The following is a 25,544-nucleotide window of genomic DNA, read 5'->3' as shown; positions in this document are numbered from 1 at the left end:
GTATTACCAAAAAAAAACTTTGTTCAGACCAATGTCCTGGAAATTTTCCCCAATGTGTTCTTGCAGTATGAAACAGTTTTACAGTTTGAGAACTTAGATTTAAAATTTAAGCCATTTTGAAGGAGGCGGGGCCGCGGCGGCGCGCGCTCCCGGATGGCGCGCACCGCAGAAGGCGCGGATCGCAGGGAGCCCGTCCGCCGCCAGAACTGGAGCCTGGGTGTGCGTGTGGAGTCGGGGCTCGTCGGAGACGGTCGCGATGAACACGGTGCTGTCGCGAGCGAACTCGCTGTTTGCCTTCTCGCTGAGCGTGATGCCGGCGCTCACCTTCGGCTGCTTCATCACCACCGCCTTCAAAGACAGGAACGTCCCGGTGCGGCTGCACGTCTCGCTGATCAAGCTAAAAAATGTAGGTTTCACTGGACCTAGAGAAAGAAGTGATCTGGGATTTATCACATTGGATATAACTGCTGATCTAGAGAATATATTTGATTGGAATGTTAAGCAGTTGTTTCTTTATTTATCAGCAGAATATTCAACAAAAAATAATACTCTGAACCAAGTTGTCCTATGGGACAAGATTGTTTTGAGAGGTGATAATCCGAAGCTGCTGCTGAAAGATATGAAAACAAAATATTTTTTCTTTGACGATGGAAATGGTCTCAAGGGAAACAGGAATGTCACTCTGACCCTGTCTTGGAACGTCGTACCAAATGCTGGAATTCTACCTCTTGTGACAGGATCAGGACACGTATCTGTCCCATTTCCAGATACATACGAAATAACGAAGTTATTAAATTATTCTGAATTTGAAACAACATATTTTATACTTAATGAATTGTATCTCATATCTCTTCCCTTACATCTTCATTTATTGTTGGTTTTTTTTTTTTTTTTTTTGGTATGAGAACTAATATCAAAAGGCCTGTTTGAAGGGAAAGGTTAATGGGCTACTTAGTATTACAAACAAAACAAAAAAACAAGGCTGCCACAGTGGAATATTACAAGAATAAGAACTACATAAAACGGATTTGTAAAAACATATTTGAAGTATTCCCTGTATTTCCATTATTCTTTATGGAATATAAAGTGAGCATGAAAGGTAGTTAAAACTTTCAGGTGCCTGTAGAGTCATAATAACTCTGTATTTTATGCCTTGCATTCACGCAAGTTCACGTTGGATGTGATTTAAAAGTAGACATTCTCTTTTTTCTCTTTTAGGATATGTTTGATTACTGGAAAATTAACACGGTTGTTTGTTAGAAATCTGGTTTATAAAAAAGCCAAAAGTGATGGAATTTTATTCCATTTGTCTTAGGAAGGCCCATAATACTTGTTTTTGTTACATGTGACTAGCAACTTTCTCCACTTAAAGACTAAATACCTCCTTATATGCTGTAAATTATTCTAATTCATTTTAAAATCTTTTAGGTCAACAAAATGTGTGTCTTCAGTGCTTTCTCTAAAAACGTTCCTTTATAGCTTTGCACTTTTTTTTAGCTTTGCCATTGAAAGTTAAAATGTTTGCATGGTTTGCCCTCTGAGTTACGTTTCTTCTGGTGAGCATGCCTACTGTCACTAAGTGAATTATTTGCTACTTTTTGTAGGTCTGTATTTTAATAATTATTGGGATAATAATAATTGTGGTATGCTTTCCATTTACAAACCACTCATATACTTTAGTGTATGTCATCCTCAATAATCTAATGAGGTAAGTAGTGTAAGTGTTAGCTCTTTGCAGATAAGAAACTGAAACCCAGAAGTTTATCGAATTGCTCCATTGTTACCTAGCGAGCAAGGAGTGGAGTTAAAACTTGAACTCAGATCTTCTAATTTTCTGAGCTCATCCTTTCTCTTATACCTCAGATTGCAGACTAATCAAATTTCACTTAAAACCTTCCTGATATTTTTGTTACCCTGGACACTCTTTCTATTCTAGAAAAGGTTTCCCATTTTATATGGAAGAGACTAATTTTCAAGCTGCCAACAACTTATATCGAGGTAATATTTTATTCTCTGAATAAATTCATTTCACTTATATTAAAAGCATAAGGAAATCTACATGTATGTAAAAATAACTTAGAAATTCAGTACGTAATACATGATTGAATACATGATCGTATTTAACATGATTTTTTTTTTCTGCAGTGGACAAATAAACATCCTCAAAGTAGCAACTGCAAATTAGTTACCCTTAGAAAAGCAAGACCAAACACTGTAGTTACACTATTAGCAGTAACCAAAAAGGGCTAATATTTTCTAAGAATAGTTTAAATTATAAACATTTGTTATATTTACCTTATGTGAAATACATCACTATTTAATTACATTGATTTTAACATCTGTTGTATGGAGTTGTATAGTTCACCCAAAAGCCTGTGGGTATGGGTTTTTCAAACCAGCAGAAAGGTCAAAGGTTCCATGAATGCTAAACTGCTTGGCTCCCAGCTTTTTCATTAAACCTTTCAGGGTCTTGGTTTCTTTATCTGTAAAATGACAGAGTTGGACTAGTTAACGTTAATGGTGATCCTTTTACACCACACAAGTTTATAAAATTTATCTGTTCAGCAAAGAGATTGAACAAAAAAGCACGTTAGTAATATGAAGACAAGAAGATGAATGAAAGTCTAACACATAACTCATATTGATCTACTTTATTTATGTTAGATTTCACCCTCCGAAAATTTCACCTCATTTACTTTGTACAAATACTAGACATGGAAACTTAAAATGTGCAGGTGTCAAAGATTAAAAATCAGGTGTGTCCTCTTTAAAGAAGGTATGCGCAATAAGCCTGCAGTCTTAACCAGACCTGGTACCAGTTTAACAGTTCATTATACTTCTCTGATGAGTGGATCTGTTACTCTAGTAGAGATAAATATTGAAATTTACTTGAATTACAGTTATTTGACAAGCCCACTTTTTTTGGAGTTTGGTGAGGAAGAGAAGAAAAATGCCCAACTAGCACAATGTGGAGAAAGTGTTCTGTTTGCTTGACGAAGGGAAATTGCTCAGAACAAGAATGCTCCAACATGGGAATAAGGACCCTCAGTCTCAGGAACTCATTTTTGGATGCAGTTTCTACATTTAAAAAATTGACTTGTGTTCAGTTTGATAACCATTTCATTTGCTTTAGTCTCAGTGTTTTAAAGAAGTCCCAATGTTCTACAAAGACACAAAGCTTCAGGCTTGTACAAAACTGAGTATGATTAGAAATACCTGAGCCCAGAAATGATTCTGAGAAAAGAGAATAATTTCAAGACACTTATTTAAAAGTAATTATGGTTAGAAATGAATTAATTTAAAAATGTGCTTACATATCCCTTTCTCTAACAATTTAATGTAGACAAACATCTGTATCAGTGTTTTTTATTCCCCTAATCGATTACGTTTGGTTTCTTTATTCTGAAAGGAAAATAACAAAAACTTCAGAAATTCCTAAAGGTGTAATAGGAAAGTGGGTTTTGAGTTTCCTTTCCTGGAATTATTTTACAGTTCTTTGGTGGGTTTCATCAGCCAATTCATAGCTGGGCTTTAAGATTATCATCTTAGAGATGATAGATGGGCTTTTTGAAAGATTTCATCTTCGAGATGAAAAGCTGGGCTTTTTCTCTAAGATGATAATCTTAAAGCCCAGCTATTAATTGATAATGAACATTTTTCACTATTTTTTTCTATCTGAAGCTTAGAGATCTAAAGCTTTGGATCTTTGGGGTATATGTCAATGGAGGTATTATTTTATAATACTTTGCATTGACATGAAGTGGGTTCATGGGGGAAAAACCGTAAGCTGTGAACATTGGTAGCAAACAAGCACATATTCATTTCAAAGCTTTCCTGGCTTTTAGCAGAGAGAAGCCTGTATATGTTACATGTGTGACTTTCAGTAGTTTAAAGAGATGTTTCAAAAAGTTGTTGCATGTTTTTGATGCAATTTGGGAAATTGTTACTTCACAATTCATAAAAAAATTCATGAAAATACTGAACATACGTTTGAGGATTTTTCTTTTCTTTCTTTTTTTTTTTGTTTCCTGAGACGGAGATCTGCTCTTACGCCCAGGCTAGAGTGAAGTGGCGCGATCTTGGCTCACTGCAACCTCCACCCCCCAGGTTCAAGCGATTCTCCTGCCTCAGCCTCCGGAGTAGCTGGGATTACAGGCACCCACCACCACGCCCGGCTAATTTTTGTATTTTCAGTAGAGACGGGGTTTCGCTATGTTGGCCAAGCTGGTCTCAAACTCCTGACCTCAAGTGATCCACCTGCCTCGGCCTCCCAAAGTGCTAGGATAACAGGTGTGAGCCACTGTGCCCGGCCGAAGATTTTTCTTAATTGCAATAAATATTCAGCATTTTTTCTAATGAAAATGAATTTTGTTTACTAGTAAAAGTATGCATTTTAAAAGACTTGCAGATTTATGCTTTTTATGTGAAGCTGCTAAACTAAATGGAAGAAACCAAGTCTAGTAGGTTTTTTCTTTTTTTGGTGGGGGTGGGATGGGGGAGGTTAGTTACACTTAAAATATCTTCTCCAGAGACTGTATGCTCCTATACTAGACTGTAAGCTCTTTGAGGGCAGTCTGTCAGATTTATCTTTGTATCTTCCCCAGCACCTAGCATAGTGCCTTGCACATAATAGGTGCCCAATAAATATTGATGAAGAAAAAAAAATAAAAAAATAAAATTTAACCCATTTTGATTATTTGATGTTTGTACATGGCGAGAGAGAGGGGATGTAGTTTCATTCTTTTGCATACAAATATACAGTTTTTCCAGCACAATTTATTGAAGAAACTGTCATTTACCCAGTGTGTGTCCTTGGGCCTTTGTCAAAAATGAGTTGACTGTAGGTGTGTGGGTTTGTTTCTGAGTTCTCTATTCTGTTTGACTTATCGAATGTCTCCATGAGCTTGGAATGTCTTTCCATTTTTGGTGTCTTCTTTAATTTCTTTTATAAGTATTTTATCGTTTTCATTATAGAGATCTTTTACTTCTTTGGTTCATTCCTATTTATTATTGACTATTTTAAATGGAATTACTTTTTTTTCTTTTTCACATTGTTTACTGTTGGCATATAGACATGTTACTTATTTTTGTACGTTAAACCTTTTTTTTTTTTTTTTTTTTTTAGATGGAGTCTCACTCTGTCACCCAGGCTGGAGTGCAGTGGTGCAATCTTGGCTCACTGCAACATCTGCCACCTGGGTTCAAGTAATTCTCCTCCCTCAGCCTCCTGAGTAGCTGAGATTATAGAAGCCTATCGCCCCGCCCGGCTAATATTTGTATTTTTAGTAGAGACAGGATTTCACCATCTTGGCCAGGCTGCTCTTGAACTCCTGACCTCGTGATCCACCTGCGTCAGCCTCCCAAAGTGCTGGGATTATAGGCATGAGCCACCGCACCCGGCCTGTATGTTAAATTTTATCCTGCAACTTCATTGGTTTTGTTCATCAGTTTTAATAGTTTTTTGGTGGAGTCTTCAGGTTTTTCCAAATCTAAGATTATATCATCAGCAAACAAGGATAATTTCACTTCTTCCTTTCCAATATAGATTATGTTTATTTCTTTCTCTTGACTGATTGCTATAGCTAGGACTTCCAGTACTATGTGAAGGTGGGTATCCTTGTCATGTTCTAGACCTTAGAGAAAAGGCTTTCAGCTTTTCCCCATTCAGCATAGTAGCTGTGGGTCTGTTGCATATGGCTTTTATTATGCTGAACTATGTTCCTTCTACATCCAGTTTTTTGAGGATTGTTATCATGAATAAATGTCAGATTTTATCAAATGTGTTTCAGCATCCATTGAAATACATTGTTTTAGTCCTGAGAAGCTATCAGTTTGCAACCCAGAAGAGGGCCCTCCCCAAAATTTGACCATGCTGGCCTCTTGATCTTGTACTTTCCGGCCGCAAGAACTGTGAGACATAAATTTCTGTTTATAAGTGAGCCAGCTTACTGCTTTTATTATATAGCAGCCTAGATAAACTAAGAAACATTCTGCTTTTTTTCATTAACACTAAATGCTGACTTGGGACTTTCTTAAATGTATGCAGCAATGCTATTTTATCTTAATTTTATTTTTGTTATTTTTATATACTTGATTTAAAATAGCCAATATTTTATTAAATATTGTAAAATAATATGCCTGACATGTATAAATGTTAGAAAGATTAACAGTAATACAAATACTTATTTACACAATGGAGTTTTAAAATAGAACATTGCCATGCCGTTTTCCTGTGACATTCCTTCTGGTTTCTGATTATGATATAAACATGCATGAATGTAATACAAAAAATACAATGTTCAGATTTCTTTTGCCTTTTAACTTTATATAAACAATATTTGTGAGGAGTTATACTTGCTGTTGTCCTCTTCAATTAAGAACCATGAGATCCATTATGTCATGTGTAGTTATATACTTTATTCATGTTACTGTTGTTTATTATTTCTTTCAATTTTCAATTTTGCCAATATAATTATCATAAAATAATTTCTTATTGTGCTTTAATTTCATTTCTTATTAAAATTCAGTAAAGCAAATTGTCAAAAAAAAAAAGAAATATATTGTTTTAGTCCTTCATTCTGTTGATATGATGTATCACATTGGTTGATTTTCATGCCAAGCCATCCTTGTATCCCAAGGATAAACACCACTAAGAATAATCTTTTAAATGTATTATTGAAATCGGTTTGGTAGTATTTTGCTGAGGATTTCTGCTCATTATTCATCAGAGATATTGGCCTATAGTTTTGTGGTTTTTTTTTTCTGTGTTTGTCTGGTTTGGTATTGAGATAAGACTGGCCTCATAGAATGAGTTTCAAAGTATTCCCTTCTCCTTTAATTTTCAGAATAATTTGAGTAGCACTGATAATAGTTCTTTAATTATTTGTTCACATTCAGCAGTGAAGCCATCAGGTGCCAAGCTTTTCTTTGCTGGGAGACTTCTTATTACAGCTTTGATTTCATTACTTGTTATCAGTCTGGGTTTTGAATTTCTTCAGAGTTCAGTCCTGGCAGTTGTATTCATCTACAAATTTGTCCATTTCTCCGAGATTTTCCAATTTATCAGTATGTATTTGCTCATAGTAGTTTTGAATCTCTGTGGTACAGTTGTAATGTCTCCCTTTTCCTCTCTGATTTTATTTGGATCTTCTCTTTTTTCTTAGTCTAGGTAGATGTTTGTTAATTTGCATAACTTTTCCAAAAAAAACAACTTTTCGTTGCATTGATCTTTTGTATTATCTTCATTTCAATTTCATTTATTTGAGCTCTGATCTTTATTATTTCTGTTCTTTCACTAATTTTGGGTTTGGCTTGCTTTTGCTCTTCTAGTTCTTTAGGATGCATCATTAACTTGTTTATTTGCAGTTTTTCTTCTTTTTTGAGGTAGAAAAACTTATCTTCTACATACGAACTCTTCATATTGCTTTTGCTGTACCCCACAGGTTTTGGTATATTGTGTTTCCATTATCATTGTTTCAAGAAATTGTTCAATTTCCTTCTTAATTTCTTTATTGACCCGCTGGTCATTCAAGAACTTGTTGCTCAATTTCCACACATTTGTACAGTTTCCAAAATTCCTTGTGTTATTGATTTATAGTTCTATTCCATTGTGGTCAGAGAAGATAGATGCTTGATTATATTTTAATTTTTTGCATGTTTAAAGACTGGTTTTGTGACCTAACATATGGTCTATCCTTGAGAATGATCAATATGCTGAGGAAAAAATGTGTATTCTGCAGCTCTTCATATGTTGTAAAAGAAGAGGAAAGGGATGATTGAGGGTGGATACAACTGAGGAAGCTCAAAGGTGCAGAACAGATAGAAAGGAAAACCAGGCCAAACTCAACTGACAGCACAGAGGGAGCATATAAACCATCCCTAGCCAAAGGAGAATTCTTCTGTAAATATCTCTGTCATCCAATTGTTGTATAGTGTGGATTAAGTCTGATGTTTCTTTGTTGATTTTCTTTCTGGAAGATCTGTCCAATGCTGAAAGTGATGTGCTGAAGTCTCCAGCAATTAATGTATTGGGGCCTAGCTCTCTTTACTTCTAATAAATGTTTGCTTTATGTATCTGAGTATGCCCATGTTGAGTGCAAATATATTGAAAATTGTTATAGTCTCTTCCTGAATGGACCCCTTTATCATTATATAGTGACCTTCTTTGTCTCTTCTTAAAGTTTTTGTCTTGAAATCTATTTTATCTGATATAAATATAGTGACTTCTGTTCTTATTTGGTTTCTATTGATATGGAATATCTTCTTGCATCCCTTCATTTTCAGTCTATGTGTGTCTTTATAGGTGAAGTGTGTTTCTTGTAGGCAACAGATCATTGGGTCTTGTTTCTTTTCATCCATTTAGCAAGTCTATGTCTTTTGATTGCAGAGTTTAGTCCATTTATATTCAACTTTATTATTGATAAGTAATGACTTATTCCTGCCGTTTTGTTATTCCTTTTTTGGTTGTTTTGTGGTCTTCTCTCCCTTCTTTCTTTCCTTCCTGCCTTACTTTTAGTTAAGATGATTTTCTCTAGTGATATGATTTAGTTTCTTTTTATTTTTTACATACCCATTGTATGTTTTTTGGTTTGGAGTTGGTGTGATGCTTGCACATACTGTCTATGCTGATAACACTGTCTGCATAAATGAGCAACCAGATAAGCAAGCAATCAAAAAACTAACAAAACCTCCATGCCTTGTCTTCAGCCCCCACTTTTAAACTTTTTGTTGTTTCTATTTATATCTTATTGTATGATGTCTTGAAAAGTTGTTGTCATTTTTTATTGGTTTACCATTTAGCCTTTCTACTTAGGATAACAGTGGTTTATGAAATGCATCATTATAATATTCCATTTTTCCACATGCTTACTATTACCAATGAGTTTTCTTTTTTTTGTTTTCTTTTTTTATTATTATTATACTTTAAGTTTTAGGGTACATGTGCACAACGTGCGGGTTTGTTACATATGTATACATGTGCCATGTTGGTGTGATGCACCCATTAACTTGTCATTTAACATTAGGTATATCTCCTAATGTTATCCCTTCCCCCCTCCCCCACCCCACAGCAGTCCCTAGTGTGTGATATTCCCCTTCCTGTGTCCATTTGTTTTCATTGTTCAATTCCCACCTATGAGTCAGAACATGTGGTGTTTGGTTTTTTGTCCTTGCAATAGTTTGCTGAGAATGATGGTTTCCAGCTTCATCCATATCCCTACAAAGGACATGAACTCATCAATTTTTATGGCTGCATAGTATTCCATGGTGTGTATGTGCCACATTTTCTTAATCCAGTCTATCATTGTTGGACTTTTGGGTTGGTTCTAGGTCTTTGCTATTGTGAATAGTGCCTCAATAAACATACGTGTGCATGTGTCTTTATAGCAGCATGATTGATAATCCTTTGGATATATACCCAGTAATGGGATGGCTGGGTCAAATGATATTTCTAGTTCTAGATCCCTGAGGAATCGCCACACCGACTTCCACAATGGTTGAACTAGTTTACAGTCCCACCAACAGTGTAAAAGTGTTCCTGTTTCTGCACATCCTCTCCAGCACCTGTTGTTTCCTGACTTTTTAATGATCGCCATTCTAACTGGTGTGAGATGGTATCTCACTGTGGTTTTGATTTGCATTTCTCTGATGGCCAGTGATGATGAGCATTTTTTCATGTGTTTTTGGCTGCATAAATGTCTTCTTTTGAGAAGTGTCTGTTCATATCCTTTGCCCACTTTTTGATGGGGTTGTTTGTTTTTTTCTTGTAAATTTGTTGGAGTTCATTGTAGATACTGGATATTAGCCCTTTGTGAGATGAGTAGGTTGCAAAAATTTTCTCCCATTCTGTAGGTTACCTGTTCACTCTGATGGTAGTTTCTTTCGCTGTGCAGAAGCTCTTGAGTTTAATTAGATCCCATTTGTCAATTTTGGCTTCTGTTGCCGTTGCTTTTGGTGTTTTAGATATGAAGTCCTTGCCCATGCCTATGTCCTGAATGGTAATGCCTAGGTTTTCTTCTAGGGTTTTTATGGTTTTAGGTCTAACATGTAAGTCTTTAATCCATCTTGAATTAATTTTTGTCTAAGGTGTAAGGAAGGAATCCAGTTTCAGCTTTTTACATATGGCTAGCCAGTTTTCCCAGCACCATTTACTAAACAGGGAATCCTTTCCCCATTTCTTGTTTTTGTCAGGTTTGTCAAAGACCAGATAGTTGTAGATATATGGCATTATTTCTGAGGGCTCTGTTCTGTTCCATTGGTCTATATCTCTGTTTTGGTACCAGTGCCATGCTGTTTTCGTCACTATAGCCTTGTAGTATAGTTTGAAGTCAGGTAGTGTGATGCCTCCAGCTTTGTTCTTTTGGCTTAGGATTGACTTGGCGATGTGGGCTCTTTTTTGGTTCCATATGAACTTTAAAGTAGTTTTTTCCAATTCTGTGAAGAAAGTCATTGGTAGCTTGATGGGGATGGCATTGAATCTATAAATTACCTCGGGCAGTATGGCCGTTTTCACGATATTGATTCTTCCTACCCATGAGCATGGAATGTTCTTCCATTTGTTTGTATCCTCTTTTATTTTGTTGAGCAGTGGTTTGTAGTTCTCCTTGAAGAGGTCCTTCACATCCCTTGTAAGTTGGATTCCTAGGTATTTTATTCTCTTTGAAGCAATTGTGAATGGGAGTTCACTCATGATTTGGCTCTCTGTTTGTCTGTTATTGGTGTATAAGAATGCTTGTGATTCTTGCACATCGATTTTGTATCCTGAGACTTTGTTGAAGTTGCTTATCAGCTTAAGGAGATTTTGGGCTGAGACGATGGAGTTTTCTAGATATACAATAATGTCATCTGCAAACAGGGACAATTTGACTTCCTCTTTTCCTAATTGAATACCCATTATTTCCTTCTCCTGCCTGATTGCCCTGGCCAGAACTTCCAACACTATGTTGAATAGGAGTGGTGAGAGAGGGCATCCCTGTCTTGTGCCAGTTTTCAAAGGGAATGCTTCCAGTTTTTGCCCATTCAGTATGATATTGGCTGTGGGTTTGTCATAGATAGCTCTTATTATTTTGAGATACGTCCCATCAATACCTAATTTATTGAGAGTTTTTAGCATGAAGCATTGTTGAATTTTGTCAAAAGCCTTTTCCACATCTATTGAGATAATCATGTGGTTTTTGTCTTTGGTTCTGTTTATATGCTGGATTATGTTTATTGATTTTCTTATGTTGAACCAGCCTTGCATCCCAGGGATGAAGCCCACTTGATCATGGTGGATAAGCTTTTTGATGTGCTGCTGGATTCGGTTTGCCAGTATTTTATGGAGGATTTTTGCATCAATGTTCATCAAGGATATTGGTCTAAAATTCTCTTTTGTGTGTGTGTCTCTGCCAGGCTTTGGTATCAGGATGATGCTGGCCTCATAAAATGAGTTAGGGAGGATTCCCTCTTTTTCTATTGATTGGAATAGTTTGAGAAGGAATGGTATCAGCTCCTCCTTGTCCCTCTGGTAGAATTCGGCTGTGAATCCATCTGGTCCTGGACTTTTTTTGGTTGGTAAGCTATTAATTATGGCCTCAATTTCAGAGCCTGTTATTTGTCTATTCGGAGATTCAACTTCTTCCTGGTTTAGTCTTGGGAGAGTGTATGTGTGGAGGAATTTATTCATTTTTTCTAGATTTTCTAGTTTATTTGCATAGAGGTGTTTATAGTATTCTCTGATGGTAGCTTGTATTTCTGTGGGATCGATGGTGATATCTGCTTTGTCATTTTTTATTGTGTCTATTTGATTCTTCTCTCTTTTCTTCTTCATTAGTCTTGCTAGCGGTCTATCAATTTTGTTGATCTTTTCAAAAAACCAGCTCCTGGATTCATTGTTTTTTTAAGGGTTTTTTGTGTCTCTATTTCCTTCAGTTCTGCTCTGATCTTAGTTATTTTGCCTTCTGCTAGCTTTTGAATGTGTTTGCTCTTGCTTCTCTAGTTCTTTTAATCATGATGTTAGGGTGTCAATTTTAGATCTTTCCTGCTTTGTCCTGTGGGCATTTAGTGCTATAAATTTCCCTCTACACACTGCTTTTGAATGTGTCCCAGAGATTCTGGTATGTTGTGTCTTTGTTCTCATTGGTTTCAAAGAACATCTTTATTTCTGCCTTCATTTCGTTATGTACCCAGTAGTCATTTAGGGCAGGTTTTTCAGTTTCCATGTAGTTGAGCAGTTTTGAGTGAGTTTCTTAATCCTGAGTTCTAGTTTGATTGCGCTGTGGTCTGAGAAACAGTTATAATTTCTGTTCTTTTACATTTGCTGAGGAGTGCTTTACTTCCAACTATGTGGTCAATTTTGGAATAGGTGTGGTGTGGTGCTGAAAAGAATGTTTATTCTGTTGATTTTGGGTGGAGAGTTCTGTAGATGCCTATTAGGTCTGCTTGGTGCAGAGCTGAGATCAATGCCTGGATATCCTTGTTAACTTTCTGTCTCATTGATCTGTCTAATATTGACAGTGGGGTGTTAAAGTCTCCCATTATTATTGTGTGGGAGTCTAAGTCTCTTTATAGGTCACTCAGGACTTGCTTTATGAATCTGGGTGCTCCTGTATTGGGTGCATATATATTTAGAATAGTTAGCTCTTCTTGTTGAATTGATCCCTTTACCATTATGTAATGGCCTTCTTTGTCTTTTTTGATCTTTGTTGGTTTAAAGTCTGTTTTATCCAAGACTAGGATTGCAACCCCTGCCTTTTTTTGTTTTCCATTTGCTTGGTAGATCTTCCTCCATCCCTTTATTTTGAGCCTATGTGTGTGTCTGCACCTGAGATGGGTTTCCTGAATACAGCACGCTGATGGGTCTTGACTCTTTATCCAATTTGCCAGTCTGTGTCTTTTAATTGGAGCATTTAGCCCATTTACATTTAAGGTTAGCATTGTTATGTGTGAATTTGATCCTGTCATTATGATGCTAGCTGGTTATTTTGCTCTTTAGTTGATGCAGTTTCTTCCTAGCCTTGATGGTCTTTACAATTTGGCATGTTTTTGCAGTGGCTGGTACTGGTTGTTCCTTTCCATGTTTAGTGCTTCCTTCAGGAGCTCTTTTAGGGCAGGCCTGGTGGTGACAAAATCTCTCAGCATTTGCTTGTCAGTAAAGTATTTTATTTCTCCTTCACTTATGAAGCTTAGTTTAGCTGGATATGAAATTCTGGGTTGAAAATTCTTTTGTTTAAGAATGTTGAATATTGGCCCCACTCTCTTCTGGCTTGTAGAGTTTCTGCCAAGAGATCAGCTGTTAGTCTGATGGGCTTCCCTTTGTGGGTAATGCTACCTTTCTCTCTGGCTGCTCTTAACATTTTTTCCTTCATTTCAACTTTGGTGAATCTGACAATTATGTGTCTTGGAGTTGCTCTTCTTGAGGAGTATCCTTGTGGCATTCTCTGTATTTCCTGAATTTGAATGTTGGCCTGCCTTGCTAGATTGGGGAAGTTCTCCTGGATAATATCCTGCAGAGTGTTTTCCAACTTGGTTCCATTCTCCCTGTCACTTTCAGGTACACCAATTAGACGTAGATTTGGTCTTTTCACATAGTCCCATATTTCTTGGAGGCTTTGTTCATTTCTTTTTATTCTTTTTTCTCTAAACTTCTCTTCATGCTTCATTTCATTCATTTCGTCTTCCATCGCTGATACCCTTTCTTCCAGTTGATCGCATCGGTTACTGAGGCTTGTGCATTTGTCACATAGTTCTCGTGCTGTGGTTTTCAGCTCCATCAGGTCCTTTAAGGACTTCTCTGCATTGGTTATTCTAGTTATCCATTCATCTAATTGTTTTTCAAAATTTTGAACTTCTTTGCCATTGGTTCGAAATTCCTCATTTAGCTCGGAGTAGTTTGATCTTCTGAAGCCTTCCTCTCTCAACTCGTCAAAGTCATTCTCTGTCCAGCTTTGTTCTGTTGCTGGTGAGGAGCTGCGTTCCTTTGGAGGAGCAGAGGCCCTCTGATTTTTAGAGTTTCCGGTTTTTCTGCTCTGTTTTTCCCCATCTTTGTGGTTTTATCTACCTTTGGTCTTTGATGATGGTGACATACAGATGGGTTTTTGGTGTGGATGTCCTTTCTGTTTGTTAGTTTTCCTTCTAACAGTCAGGACCCTCAGCTGCAGGTCTGTTGGAGTTTACTGGAGGTCCACTCCAGACCCTGTTTGCCTGGGTATCAGCAGTGGTGGCTGCAGAACAGCAGATATTGGTGAACCGCAAATGCTGCTACTCGATCATTCCTCTGGAAGTTTTGTCTCAGAGGAGTACCCAGCTGTGTGAGGTGTCAGTCTGCCCCTACTGGTGGGTGCCTCCCAGTTAGGCTGCTCAGGGGTCAGGGGTCAGGGACCCACTCGAGGAGGCAGTCTGCCCGTTCTCAGATCTCAAGCTGCATGCTGGGAGAACCACTACTCTCTTCAAAGCTGTCAGACAGGGACATTTAAGTCTGCAGAGGTTATTGCTGTCTTTTGTTTGTCTGTGCCCTGCCCCCAGAGGTGGAGCCTATAGAGGCAGGCAGGCCTCCTTGAGCTGTGGTGGGCTCCACCCAGTTCGAGCTTCCAGGCCGCTTTGTTTACCTACTCAAGCCTGAGCAATGGCAGACGCCCATCCCCCAGCCTCACTGCTGCCTTGCAGTTTGATCTCAGACTGCTGTGCTAGCAATGAGTGAGGCTCCGTGGGCGTAGGACCCTCTGAGCCAGGTGTGGGATATAATCTCCTGGTGTGCTGTTTTCTAAGCCCGTTGGAAAAGCACAGTATTAGGGTGGGAGTGACCTGATTTTCCAGGTGCCGTCTGTCACCCCTTTCTTTGACTAGGAATGGGAATTCCCTGACCCCTTGCACTTCCCGGGTGAGATGATGCCTTGCCCTGCTTTGACTCATGCACGGTGCACTGCTCCCACTGTCCTGCACCAACTGTCTGGCACTCCCCAGTGAGAAGAACCTAGTACCTCAGTTGGAAATGCAGAAATCCCCTGTCTTCTGCATCGCTCATGCTGGGAGCTGTAGACTGGAGCTGTTCCTATTCAGCCATCTTGGCTCCACCCCACTCTATTTTTACTTTTTCATCATAGGAAGAGTGCACAGTTTAAGTGTTCAGCTTGATGAAATTTTACCCACGGGTGCATTCAGCCTCAGCTCCCAGACCAAGCTGGACAAGACCAAGTTCATGCCCATCCCCTAGAGGGCTCTTTTGTCCCCTCCATCCAATACTTCCCCCTAGAAGTAACCAGTCTTCTCAGCCCTTTGCTGTAGATTAATTCTGCTTCTTTTTGCCTTCTACAGACACATGCGGGAGGTGCTCTTTTGAGTCCAGCTTCTTCACTCAACAATGACTTCTCTGAGATCCTCTTATATTGTTGCAGGTGGTCATAGGTCATTCTTTTTCATTGCTGTACAGTATTTCATTGCATGAATACACTGTCATTTGTTGATGTTTTCTGTTTATGGATATTTAGGTTGTGCTAGATAGTGATAGCTTTGACTGAGTAGAAGTTACCTTGCTATGCAGAGGCAGAGAGGATAGGGAGGAACATTTGAGAAGGCAGGAACAACATGCACAAAGGTCTTTGGCAGGAGGGAGCCTGCCTGGGGCCCTGAAGGCTGGTATGGCTTCCTGGTACCCTGCTTCTAGGCCACTGTGTTCTGAGCACCTGCTGCCCTGGCCTGGTGTGTGGCCCTCCACACCCATTCCCACCTCCTCCTCCTGTGCCTTCGTGACCTGCAGGGGCTGGGAAGCTGAAGGGGAGTGATGTAGCCACAGAAGAAGCATGTGGAACCACCAGCAGCTGGAGACGGTGAGAAATGGAATCCCCCTAGGCCCTTTGTAGGAAGTGGGGCCCTGCCAACACCTTGATTGTAGATTTCTGACCTCTAGAACTGTGAGAAAATTTCTATTGTTTTAAGCCACCAAGGTTTTGGTCAATTGTCACAGATCCACCGGAAACTCATATGTGTCTCACGCATTAGTAGGCAGCATGGTATTCTGGATCTACTGGAACGGTCTTGCAATGAGTTCAGACAAGAATTACTAAAGGCAATTGGTAAGATTAAACATCTTTCCAGCCTGCTGGCCAAGGTGAGGAGAGACAGCTTTTTACTGGTATTTGCCCATCCTTGTTCACATTTCTGCCCTTAACCTATAAATTCACAGAGCACAGAGAAGCATTTCCTCACTCTATTTCACTCATGAAGCCAGCATTCCAGCTTGAAGGCCTGTTAGATTGCAGACAGATTGGCACTAGGATACAAAAAGGAAACACCCAAATTTCTGATGGTAGGCAGTTCAAAGTGTAGTTGGGATGTAGAGAATCAAAGCAGAGAGTACAATGCAGTGATAAAGAATATCAACTGGGCACTGTGGCTCACACCTGTAATCCCAGGACTTTGGGAGGCCGAGGTGGGCAGATCACCTGAGGTCAGCAGTTTGAGACCAGCCTGGCCAACAATGGGAAAACCCCATCTCTACTAAAAATACAAAAATTATCCAGGAATGGTGGTGGGTGCCTGTAATGCCAGCTACTTGGGAGGCTGAGGCAGGAGAATTGGTTGAACCTGGGAGGCGGAGGTTGCAGTGAGCTGAGAAGATCGCACCAGTGCACTTCAGCCTAGGTGACACAATGAGAAAAAATAAAGAAAGAGAGAGAGAGGAAAGGAAGAAAGAAAAAGAAAGAAAGAAAGAAGAAAGAAAGAAAGAAAGAAAGAGAAAAAAGAAAGAAAGAATATCATAGAGTTATGCCCAGACTCTAGTCTAGTGCAAAGCAGAACACCTAGTATAATATGGGAGTGAGTAGTACAGGAGGACTTCCTGGAAGAAGTGGCAACTGAGCTGAGTTCTGAAGATTGAGTGGGAGTTTGCCAGGTCTATTGGCATGCTTTTAGCTGCTAGTAACAGACAATTAAAATCACTCCCAATTTTCACTCCAAAACATTGCCACTATTTTGGAGTTTTCTTCCAGATATATGTGTGCGTATGTGTATCTCATAAGTTAAAAAGTTTTAGAATAGGCCGGGTGTGGTGGCTCATGCCTGTAATCCCAGCAATTTGAGAGGCCATGGAGGTTGGATCACCTGAGGTCAGGATTTCGAGACCAGCCTGACCAACATGGTGAAACCCCGTGTCTACTAAAAATGCAAAAATTAGCTGGACTTGGTGGTGGGCACCTGTAATCTCAGCTGCTCAGGAGACTGAGGCAGGAGAATTGCTGGAACCTGGGAGGTGGAGGTTGCAGTGAGCTGAGATCAATCCATTGCACTCCTGCCCAGGTGACAACAGTGAGACTGCATCTCAAAAAAAAAAAAATTAGAACAATCTTGTACATGTTATTAACTTTCATTTCGCATTTAACTTTTTAAAAATGATTAAATTTTTCTCAGCATATTCTCATCATTAAATATTAATTAAAACATTATTTTAAGGTTAGATAGTATTTCATCATATAAATAATTCATATTTACTAGTCCCCTGTTGTTGAATATATATGTATTATTGAACCTTTATGTTCTTTCCAGTCTTTCAATAATCTAAATACTTTTTTTCATCTCTCTCTTATTACTTATTTAGGAAAAATTCCTAGATGTTGAATTATGAGTCAGAGCATAAACATTTTAAAGGCTTCTAACATATTCAGCCAGATTTCCCTTCAGAAATATTACACCAATTTGTTCCAGCAGTCATGAGAACACGCACTTTCCTGAGCTCTTGCCAACACTTGGTATTACATTGTTATTGCCATCCAATCTGTTAATCATTTCTTTTTCCTTCTTTTTACCCTTTTTGCTTGGAAATATCTTCCCTAGCCCAAGATCAAATAAATGATAACTTTTCTCATTTAAAAAAATAACTATTTAATCAGCCTAGAATTTTGGTTTTTGGTATAAGAATCGTGATGATTGTATGATATTGTGCCCACCAACCAGAGCAGTGCTGGAGAGGTGCAGAGATGGCCTCCTGTTTCCTGTTTCCTGTTTCCTCCAAGTTCTGGGTCTGTGATTTAGGGATCTGCTGGTGAGAGAGGTTCAAAACAACTTCCCACCTTATTTCATGGACTGTCATTGTTTCAAGAAGTAAATTATACCATCAGCTCTAGGAAGATTTTCTCCACTGCAGTGAGCCACTGCGCCTGGCCTAGATTCCTCATTACTCTTTTGCATAATGTTTAATCTCCCATGTGGCCTTTTTTGAAGTTCTTCCCCGGTCCATCATCTGTCTCTTTTATTATATTTATATATTTATTATATTTATTTATTTATTGTTTTGATTGGCATTTGCATTATATGTATTAATGAGAAGTAACTTGGCATCTTAAAAACGTCTTATTTTTTCCTTATTATAAAAGTACATGTTCATTACAGAAGATTTAGAAAATACATAAAAATATAAAAAATAAAAGTATTACCTTTAATCTTACACTTGGAGGAAAACAACTGCAAACATTTTACTGTCTGTCCTTTCAGATTTTTTCTTAGTTTACACATATTTGAGCATGCATAAAACTTGCATTGATGTGATTATGATATTTCATCTTCCTATCCAGAAGAATAGAGTATGTCTTTCCACATTCCATTACAAAGAACCAGTTGGATTCATTTATTTATTCCACTGTTAATCTGTTTTGATTAATTCTTGTATCCTACTTTTTGGACATTTCTTTGATTTCTCACTAGTTTCTTGGGTAAAATTCTTTGTTCATTTCACTTTGTTCTTTCTTGATTGATAATGAAAGCATTTAAATATATGAATTTGACTTTTCTTGTAGCTTTGGCTAAATAGAGACAATAAAATCTAGAAACTTCTGAAATAAATTAAACCTAATTTAGAGAAAAAAGGAAAGTGTACATTTTCTGTAGAGTAAAAGGCACAACATATATGTTTAGAATTAAGCTGTTATTATTATAAAATCAAGTTATTTTTCATATATCCATATCTTATTGCATTTTAGCTAGAATGATCACATACTAACAGCAGGACAAAAAAGTCCTCACTAGTAATTTTAGGCGAGAGTTTGAGGTAAAGATGTGGGCATGATATCACATAGGATTGCTTTCATATCTATCAAGACCTTAGGTGTGTGATTTTGTGCTTTCTTATATGCACAGAAACTGATTGGTAATTGCAGTGAACTCGTAACATACCAAACTTCCTGCCCTATTACATTACCATAGAAAAGGCAAAACCTAGACCTCCTAATCAAACTGATAGCTTATTGTATCTCTACCTCAGAATATCAACTATAATAATATATATAATTTTGGGTCTGCCGCAGGGGCAGAGTCCTCATGGAGAACCTCTGCTAGGGCAGTGCAGAAGTGAAATATGGGGTTGGAGCCCCCATACAGGGTCTCCGCTGGGGCACTGCCTAGCAGAGCTGTGAGAAGAGGGCCGCCATCCTCCAGACTCCCGAATGGTAAATCCATCAACAGCTGTACCATGTGCCTGGAAAAGCTGCATTCATTCAATGCCAGCCTGTAAAAACAGCCAAAGGGGCTATACCCAGCAGTGCCACAGGGGCAGAGCTGCCCAAGGCCTTGGGAGCCCATATCAGAATGCCCTGGATGTGAGATATGGAGTCAAAGGAGATCATGTTGGAGCTTTAAGATTTAATGACTCCCCTACCAGATTCTGGACTTGCATGAGGCCCGTTGGCCCCTTTGTGTTGGCCAATTTCTCCCATTTGGAATGGGAACATTTACGCAATGCCTGTACCCGCATTGGATCTTGGAAGTCACTAACTTGCTTTTGATTTTACAGGCTCATAGGTGGAAGGGACTTGCCTTGTCTCAGATGAGACTTTGAACTTGGACTTTTGGGTTAATGCTGGAATGAGTTAAGGCTTTGGGGGACTGTTGGGAAGGCATAATTGGTTTTGAAATGTGAAAAAGGAATGAGATTTGGGAGGGGCAAGTGGCAGAATGATATGGTTTGGCTCTGTGTCCCCACCCAAATCTCATCTTGAATTTTAATCCCCATGTGTGGAGGGAGGGACCTGGTGGGAGATGATTGGATCATGGGGGCGGTTTGCCCCATGCTCTTCTCATGATAGAGAGTGAGTTTTCATGAGGTCTGATGGTCTTATAAGTGGCAGTTTCCCCTGCTCTCCCCTCTCTCCTGCTGCCTGGTGAAGAAATTGCCTGCTTCCCCTTTGCCTTCCATCATGATTGTAAGTTTCCTGAGGCCTTCACAGCCATGCAGAACTGTGAGCCAATTAAACCTCTTTTGCTTATAAATTACCCAGTCTCAGGTATTCTTTAGAGCAGTGTGAAAATGAACTAGTGTACATGAATTCAAATGATGATACTTAAGAGACTCATGTCCAAAGGATAACAGGAGCAGTTTTAGAACAAAACTATAATGAAGGATCTAAAGTGCTGTACTGGGTTCTCTTGACTTACCCAGTGTGCAACGTTATGACCTTGGGCAGGCGCCTTTACATTGTGCAATGTGGAATTGAAATGCGATGGTGGATGAAACCTTGTCCTGAACCTAATTCCATGGGAAGCATTTAACATTTCATCATGACATATGTTTGTTGTAGGCATTTGGTACGTACATTTTATTACCTCATGCAAGTATTCTGCTAAGAGGGGTTTGGGTTGTTTGTGGTTTTTGGTTTGTTTGCTTGCTTGTTTTTTAGAGAGACAGGGTCTCATTCTGTCACCTAGGCTGGAATTCAGTGTTGTGATCCTCACTCACTGCAGCCTTGAACTCCTGGGTTCAAGTGATCCTCCCACCTCAGCCTTCTGAGTAGCTGGGACTGCAGGCACATGCCACCATGCCTGGTAAATTTTTAAATTTTATTTTTCAGAGATGGGGGTCTCACTCTGTTGCCCAAGCTGGTCTCAAACTGTTGGCCTCTAGCGATCCTCCCACCTTGGGCTCCCAAAGAGCTGGGATTACAGGTGTAAGCCACTGTACCCAGGCAAAAGATAACTTTGGAACACCAACTGAGAATGTTACTTACAATGAATCCTATCCTCATTCTCATTTACTTATTTGGATGGAGTTTCCTGAAATTTGTCTCACTATCATCTAGGATCCTTTTTCTTTCTCCAACTGGGAGATTGTGTCTGGTTTGGAAACTGCAAGCCCTGTTCAGGAAAAGGGAAAAGACCAAAGGCACACACCCAGTCCTCAGGTGATCATCAGGCCCAGGTGAAAACTCAGGCCTTAGGTGCACATCCGGCCTTAAGTGGACACCCAGGCCCCAGGTGATCACCAGTCCCCAGGTGGACACAAGGCCTTAGGTGAACAACAAGACCCAGTAGGCCATCAGGCCCCAGCTGGATACAGTCCCCAGGTGAACACAAGGCCCCAAGAGGGACATAGGCCAAGGCAGACATCAGGCCCTAGGTGGACATCAGGCCTGAGGAGGACATCTGGCCCCTGGTGAACATCAGGCACAGGTGTCCAAGCAGACCCTGGGTAGACATAACTTTGTACAGATAAGGAGATGACCTGAGGGGAGGGTGAGTAGTCAGTAGCCCAGTGGAGTCCTGAGAAAGCTTATGGAAGGAAGGGGCTGAGGGGACAGAACTTTAAAGAAGAGACCCCACTTCCTTGATGACAGACCCTAACAGAACTTAGAACTCTGGTAACCAGGCACCCATTTCCTAGAGTCAGTGCCGTAACCAGCTCACTTGGTGGGAGACACTCAAGAGAGCAAGATGTTCTCATGTTGCTTCCCCACTTTGAGAGGTTGCTGCTTCAGGAATGGAGGGAGTGACAGGCTTTTCTGATGATGCTGAAGAAGGCTCATTCCTCACCCCAGATGCCTGTGGCCCTTTGTAAGAAGGCGCACCCAGGTACCACGGGGCAGCCCGGGGCAGGTCCTAGCAGGCCAGGCCACACCAGAGATCCCATCGGGGCTGCATCTGCTCATTGTCCCTGTTCAGGAAGAGATTTGGGAGCCCATGGAGGCACAGACACATGATGAGGTGGCTGCAGCCTGGAAGACTTTGTGGGGACGGTGCTTTTGGGCTGGAATTCCTTTGAATTCAGTGAGGTTTTCTCTGTGTTTGGAAATTCCAGTGGAAAGTGACTGACGCTGGTCACCCTTTCTCCATTTTCAGCTCCTGGTTCATGTGCAGAAATAGGAGCACTTGCAGCACCAGCTGTAGAGCAAGAGCCAGCATGGGAAGAGCCCCCTCCAGAGAGAGCACTGGAGCTGGAGGGAGCTCCAGCCAAGAACAAACCCAGCCAGGAGCTGCCTGAAATCATGGTACCTCCTGTGGCCACTGGCCTTAACCCTGGAGCTGAAAGCGTGGCTGGAGAGACAATTGGGAGGGAGGGGGGGACCAGCATGGCCCCAGCCAGCAGCTCCCATGTTGCCCCTCATCCTGGGCATGGTGGCAAAAGTGGAGGCAGAGACCAGGGCATTCAAACCGGACTCCTGTACCTTGCTGGAGAGAGGCTTCTCTCATTCACTAGAACCACAGCCCTGCTCCTGCAGGTCCTGTTTATTGTGCTAATGCTGGTGGGGCCTATCTGTGTGCAGGAGGTGTGCAAGAGCATTAAAAGAAGGCTGGGAAGAAGAGTTCCAGCAGCTCCTCCTGCTCTCAGACGCAATCTCCTCCTCCAGGCATGGATGTGTGTCTGCAACTGGGCATCCAGGCTGTTTGCCCCTAATGTGCTGCCCCAAACGGGCTCTTAAGAGGTGGGCAGGGGGTGAAGGGAACAGGAGGTGGCTCCAAAGGGTACAGCAAGCAAAGCTTTAAAATTTTAAAAGACAGTCCTTGTGCCCCAGGCTCTCCATGCCGCCACCTGCACTAGCATTGATTAATAGTGTTAGAATTACAAGTTTATGAAATGAAATATAAATAAAGTTTGATTTCTGAAACTTCTTGTCTTTTTGAACTCCCTAATATTAGGTGGTGTTTTTGAGGCTATCCTGAAAATCTCTGATAGTTGTATCTTTTGTTGTGGTTGTTTGTGTGATTGAATTACCATCGAGTGAACTGTTATTGGAAACCTTTCAGGTATGGCTTTTAGAAGACCTTGACCCACTCTTGCCTGTTTTGACTCTCTGGTTTATTGTGGAAAGAGGGAAGATATAGGCTCATGCCTCTGGCAGATCAATCACCTTTTACCATCATGGATTTGGCATCAGAGTTTCCAAGAATTATGTGTGCAAGTTGATATGCTGGTACTTTAGCTAATCTGGGTGTCAAAACAGAATGCCATAGACTGGGTAGCTTAGAAAATTGATTTCTCACAGTTCTAGAGATGATAAAATCCAAGGTCAAATGGTCAGCAGATTCCATGTCTGCTGAGGGCTGGCTTCGTGGTTCATAGACAGCCATCTTTTTACTGTGTCTTTACATGACAGAAGGGATGAGGGAGCTCTCTGTAGTCCCTTTGATAGGGGCACCAATTCCATTCATGAGGTCCCTGCCTTCATGAACTTAATCACCTTCCAAGGTTCCACCCCTAAATACCATCACATAGAATTCAACACATGAATTTGAGGAGGATAATAACATTTGCTTTACAGAATCAGGTCACCTGGAGCCATATGCACTCACAGGAAATCTATAATCTTCTATTAAGTATTTGCTGGTCACCTCTGGGGATTGTCTAAACAAAATTATCCAAACAAAAATTTAGACAATTTTTGTTTTCTTTAAGAAAAATGATCTTTCATGTGATCCATAGTTTATTCATAGAAAGCACTCTGAGTTCACACACTTGCTAAAAAGAAGGGCAATTGTGATACAAAAATGAGAGTGACCTCCTCTCTCTCTCACTCTCTCTCACTTTTTAACCAACGCATTGGGCTGAGACATTGTAGGGACCCTTGGCTGGGCAGTAGGAGTTGAGTAGCCACAAACGGCAAATACAACTTCTTGGTCAGTTTGGAGTAGAAAAGGTGACAGTTTGTCAACAAAAGAAAAAGTAAAGCAGATAGAGAAGTTCTTAGTTTGCATTCTAGCTATACCACCCCTTCCTTATCAAACCCCACCCCCAACTCAGGATCTAACACATAAAAGAGTAAACACGAAGGCACTGGTAACCAACTGACTCTTCTGAATGTCCTTGCTGTCTCCTCCAACAATTCCAGGCTGAGCATAGGGGTCGGGAAGGTAGCAGGAACATGACGATACACTGTGGAGGGCAGCCAGGGCTAAGACAGGGCTCCTCACTAGGGCTAGAAATTAGGAAGGGAGAGGCTAAGTGCAGACCAGCCCTAGCCTCCAAGTCAGCAAGCAATGAGACTGTGACAAAAGCAGGCAGAGGAAGCTTGAGGTAGAAAGGCAGGGGAAGAAAGCAAGTACAGGGCAAGAAGGGAACTGTGCAGTGAAAGCAGCCAATCTGATGGCAGAGGGAGACTGGTGCTTAGAAACTTGTTTGGTAAGAGAGAATGAATAGAGGAGGCACAGAGATGGGGAACAAACATTTAGCTGGTGAGAGAGATTTAAGACGAATGGGAAGAGAAATCTCGCAAAAAGGATACATTCATGCAGATCCTCAAAGATGAACATGCAGTCATCCCTACATGTAGAGATACTCTCGGTTACACATAGAAAAACACAGATGCATGGAGAGCAAGCATAAACACAGACACATACACATGCACTCATGTGTGCGTAGATACACACACACTAAACATGCAAAACATGACAGCATTTACACATAGATATGCATCCTCACATGTACACAAATGTTACATCCTCACACAGAGACCCACAGTCCAGTGTGCACGTATCCACACAGGTACACAGCCATAGAACTGACATACATACACATCAACATATAATGTGCACACACAGACAGGCATGTGCAGATATATCTATGCACATAGACACATGGACTCAGTCATACAGATACACACACTCTCTAACACAAAGGTGACCAGTGTCGATGAATATTGTGAGCTCGGTGGCTTCCCAGACCTTCATCTTTTCCCTGCACTTGTTCCAAAGGTGCTCAGCAGACTCCTGGCGAGGCTGTGTGAGGCAGGGGCAGGAGCTTCAGAGTCCTCACAGCTTTGTGAGGCAAAAGTCTGAGTCCAGTCCTGGCCTCTGCCGTTCACCCACCACTGGGCTATTAATGCCCTGTCTGTAGGCGAGAGATTCTGCATAGACTAGTCTTGGGATTTTTTCAAACTGGCCATTTTTCTCCTTGGCACCCCCACTATCCCACTGGTAACAGCATACACTCTGCAAGGGAAACCTGAGAAATGGTTGTGAGTCTCCTCAGACAATAAGCATATCCTCCCACCCACAGCTACCTCAAGCACCCATCAAATCAGAACCAGAATTATAAATAGTTACCACTTAACACTAATTGGCAACACATACAGTATTTACAGTACTATAAACGCATCTGTTTCTCTGGTTAAGCAATCTCTGAGATGGAACAGTGTTCTGTGTTTGCCAAGGGAGACAGGGCCAATGCCCAGGACATGCAGGACATAGGGGCAGAAGGTGGCATATCGTGGGGGTTTCTGGTTGATTTTCAGGGCCCACTTCCTCCATCAACAGTGGGCTGTAGTGAGAAGCTTGCCAAGGTGTGCATATCGACTGGAGTTGGACTCTCCCCATCC

At 40.4% G+C, this 25,544-nt stretch overlaps 1 protein-coding gene and 1 pseudogene across 1 annotated transcript; both read left to right on the top strand.

Moving 5' to 3' along the window:
- The first annotated feature begins 217 nt into the window (after window positions 1–217).
- On the top strand, window positions 218–15,313 carry LOC129017538 (signal peptidase complex subunit 3-like). Its single transcript, XM_054458146.2, has 2 exons — window positions 218–837; window positions 15,289–15,313. The coding sequence occupies exons 1-2, from the start codon at window positions 257–259 to the stop codon at window positions 15,311–15,313; spliced, it is 606 nt and encodes a 201-aa protein (XP_054314121.2). The 5' UTR covers window positions 218–256.
- Window positions 15,314–21,666: 6,353 nt separating this feature from the next.
- On the top strand, window positions 21,667–22,652 carry LOC129017772 (CMT1A duplicated region transcript 15 protein-like protein; annotated as a pseudogene).
- The last annotated feature ends 2,892 nt before the right edge of the window (window positions 22,653–25,544 follow it).

The sequence above is a fragment of the Pongo pygmaeus genome, chromosome 19 (assembly GCF_028885625.2).
Source record: "Pongo pygmaeus isolate AG05252 chromosome 19, NHGRI_mPonPyg2-v2.0_pri, whole genome shotgun sequence".
Classification (NCBI taxonomy): Eukaryota; Metazoa; Chordata; class Mammalia; order Primates; family Hominidae; genus Pongo; species Pongo pygmaeus.
The sequence above is the reverse complement of the archived record's forward strand: the minus strand, read 5'-3'. Positions and strand labels throughout refer to the sequence as shown.

Excerpts from the sequence above, each read along its gene's own strand:
- LOC129017538 (XM_054458146.2), top strand. The coding sequence starts at position 257 with ATGAACACGGTGCTGTCGCGAGCGAACTCGCTGTTTGCCTTCTCGCTG. Across the intron at positions 838-15,288 it reads TATTTTATACTTAATGAATT|ACACATGCGGGAGGTGCTCT; the intron begins GTATCTCATATC and ends TGCCTTCTACAG.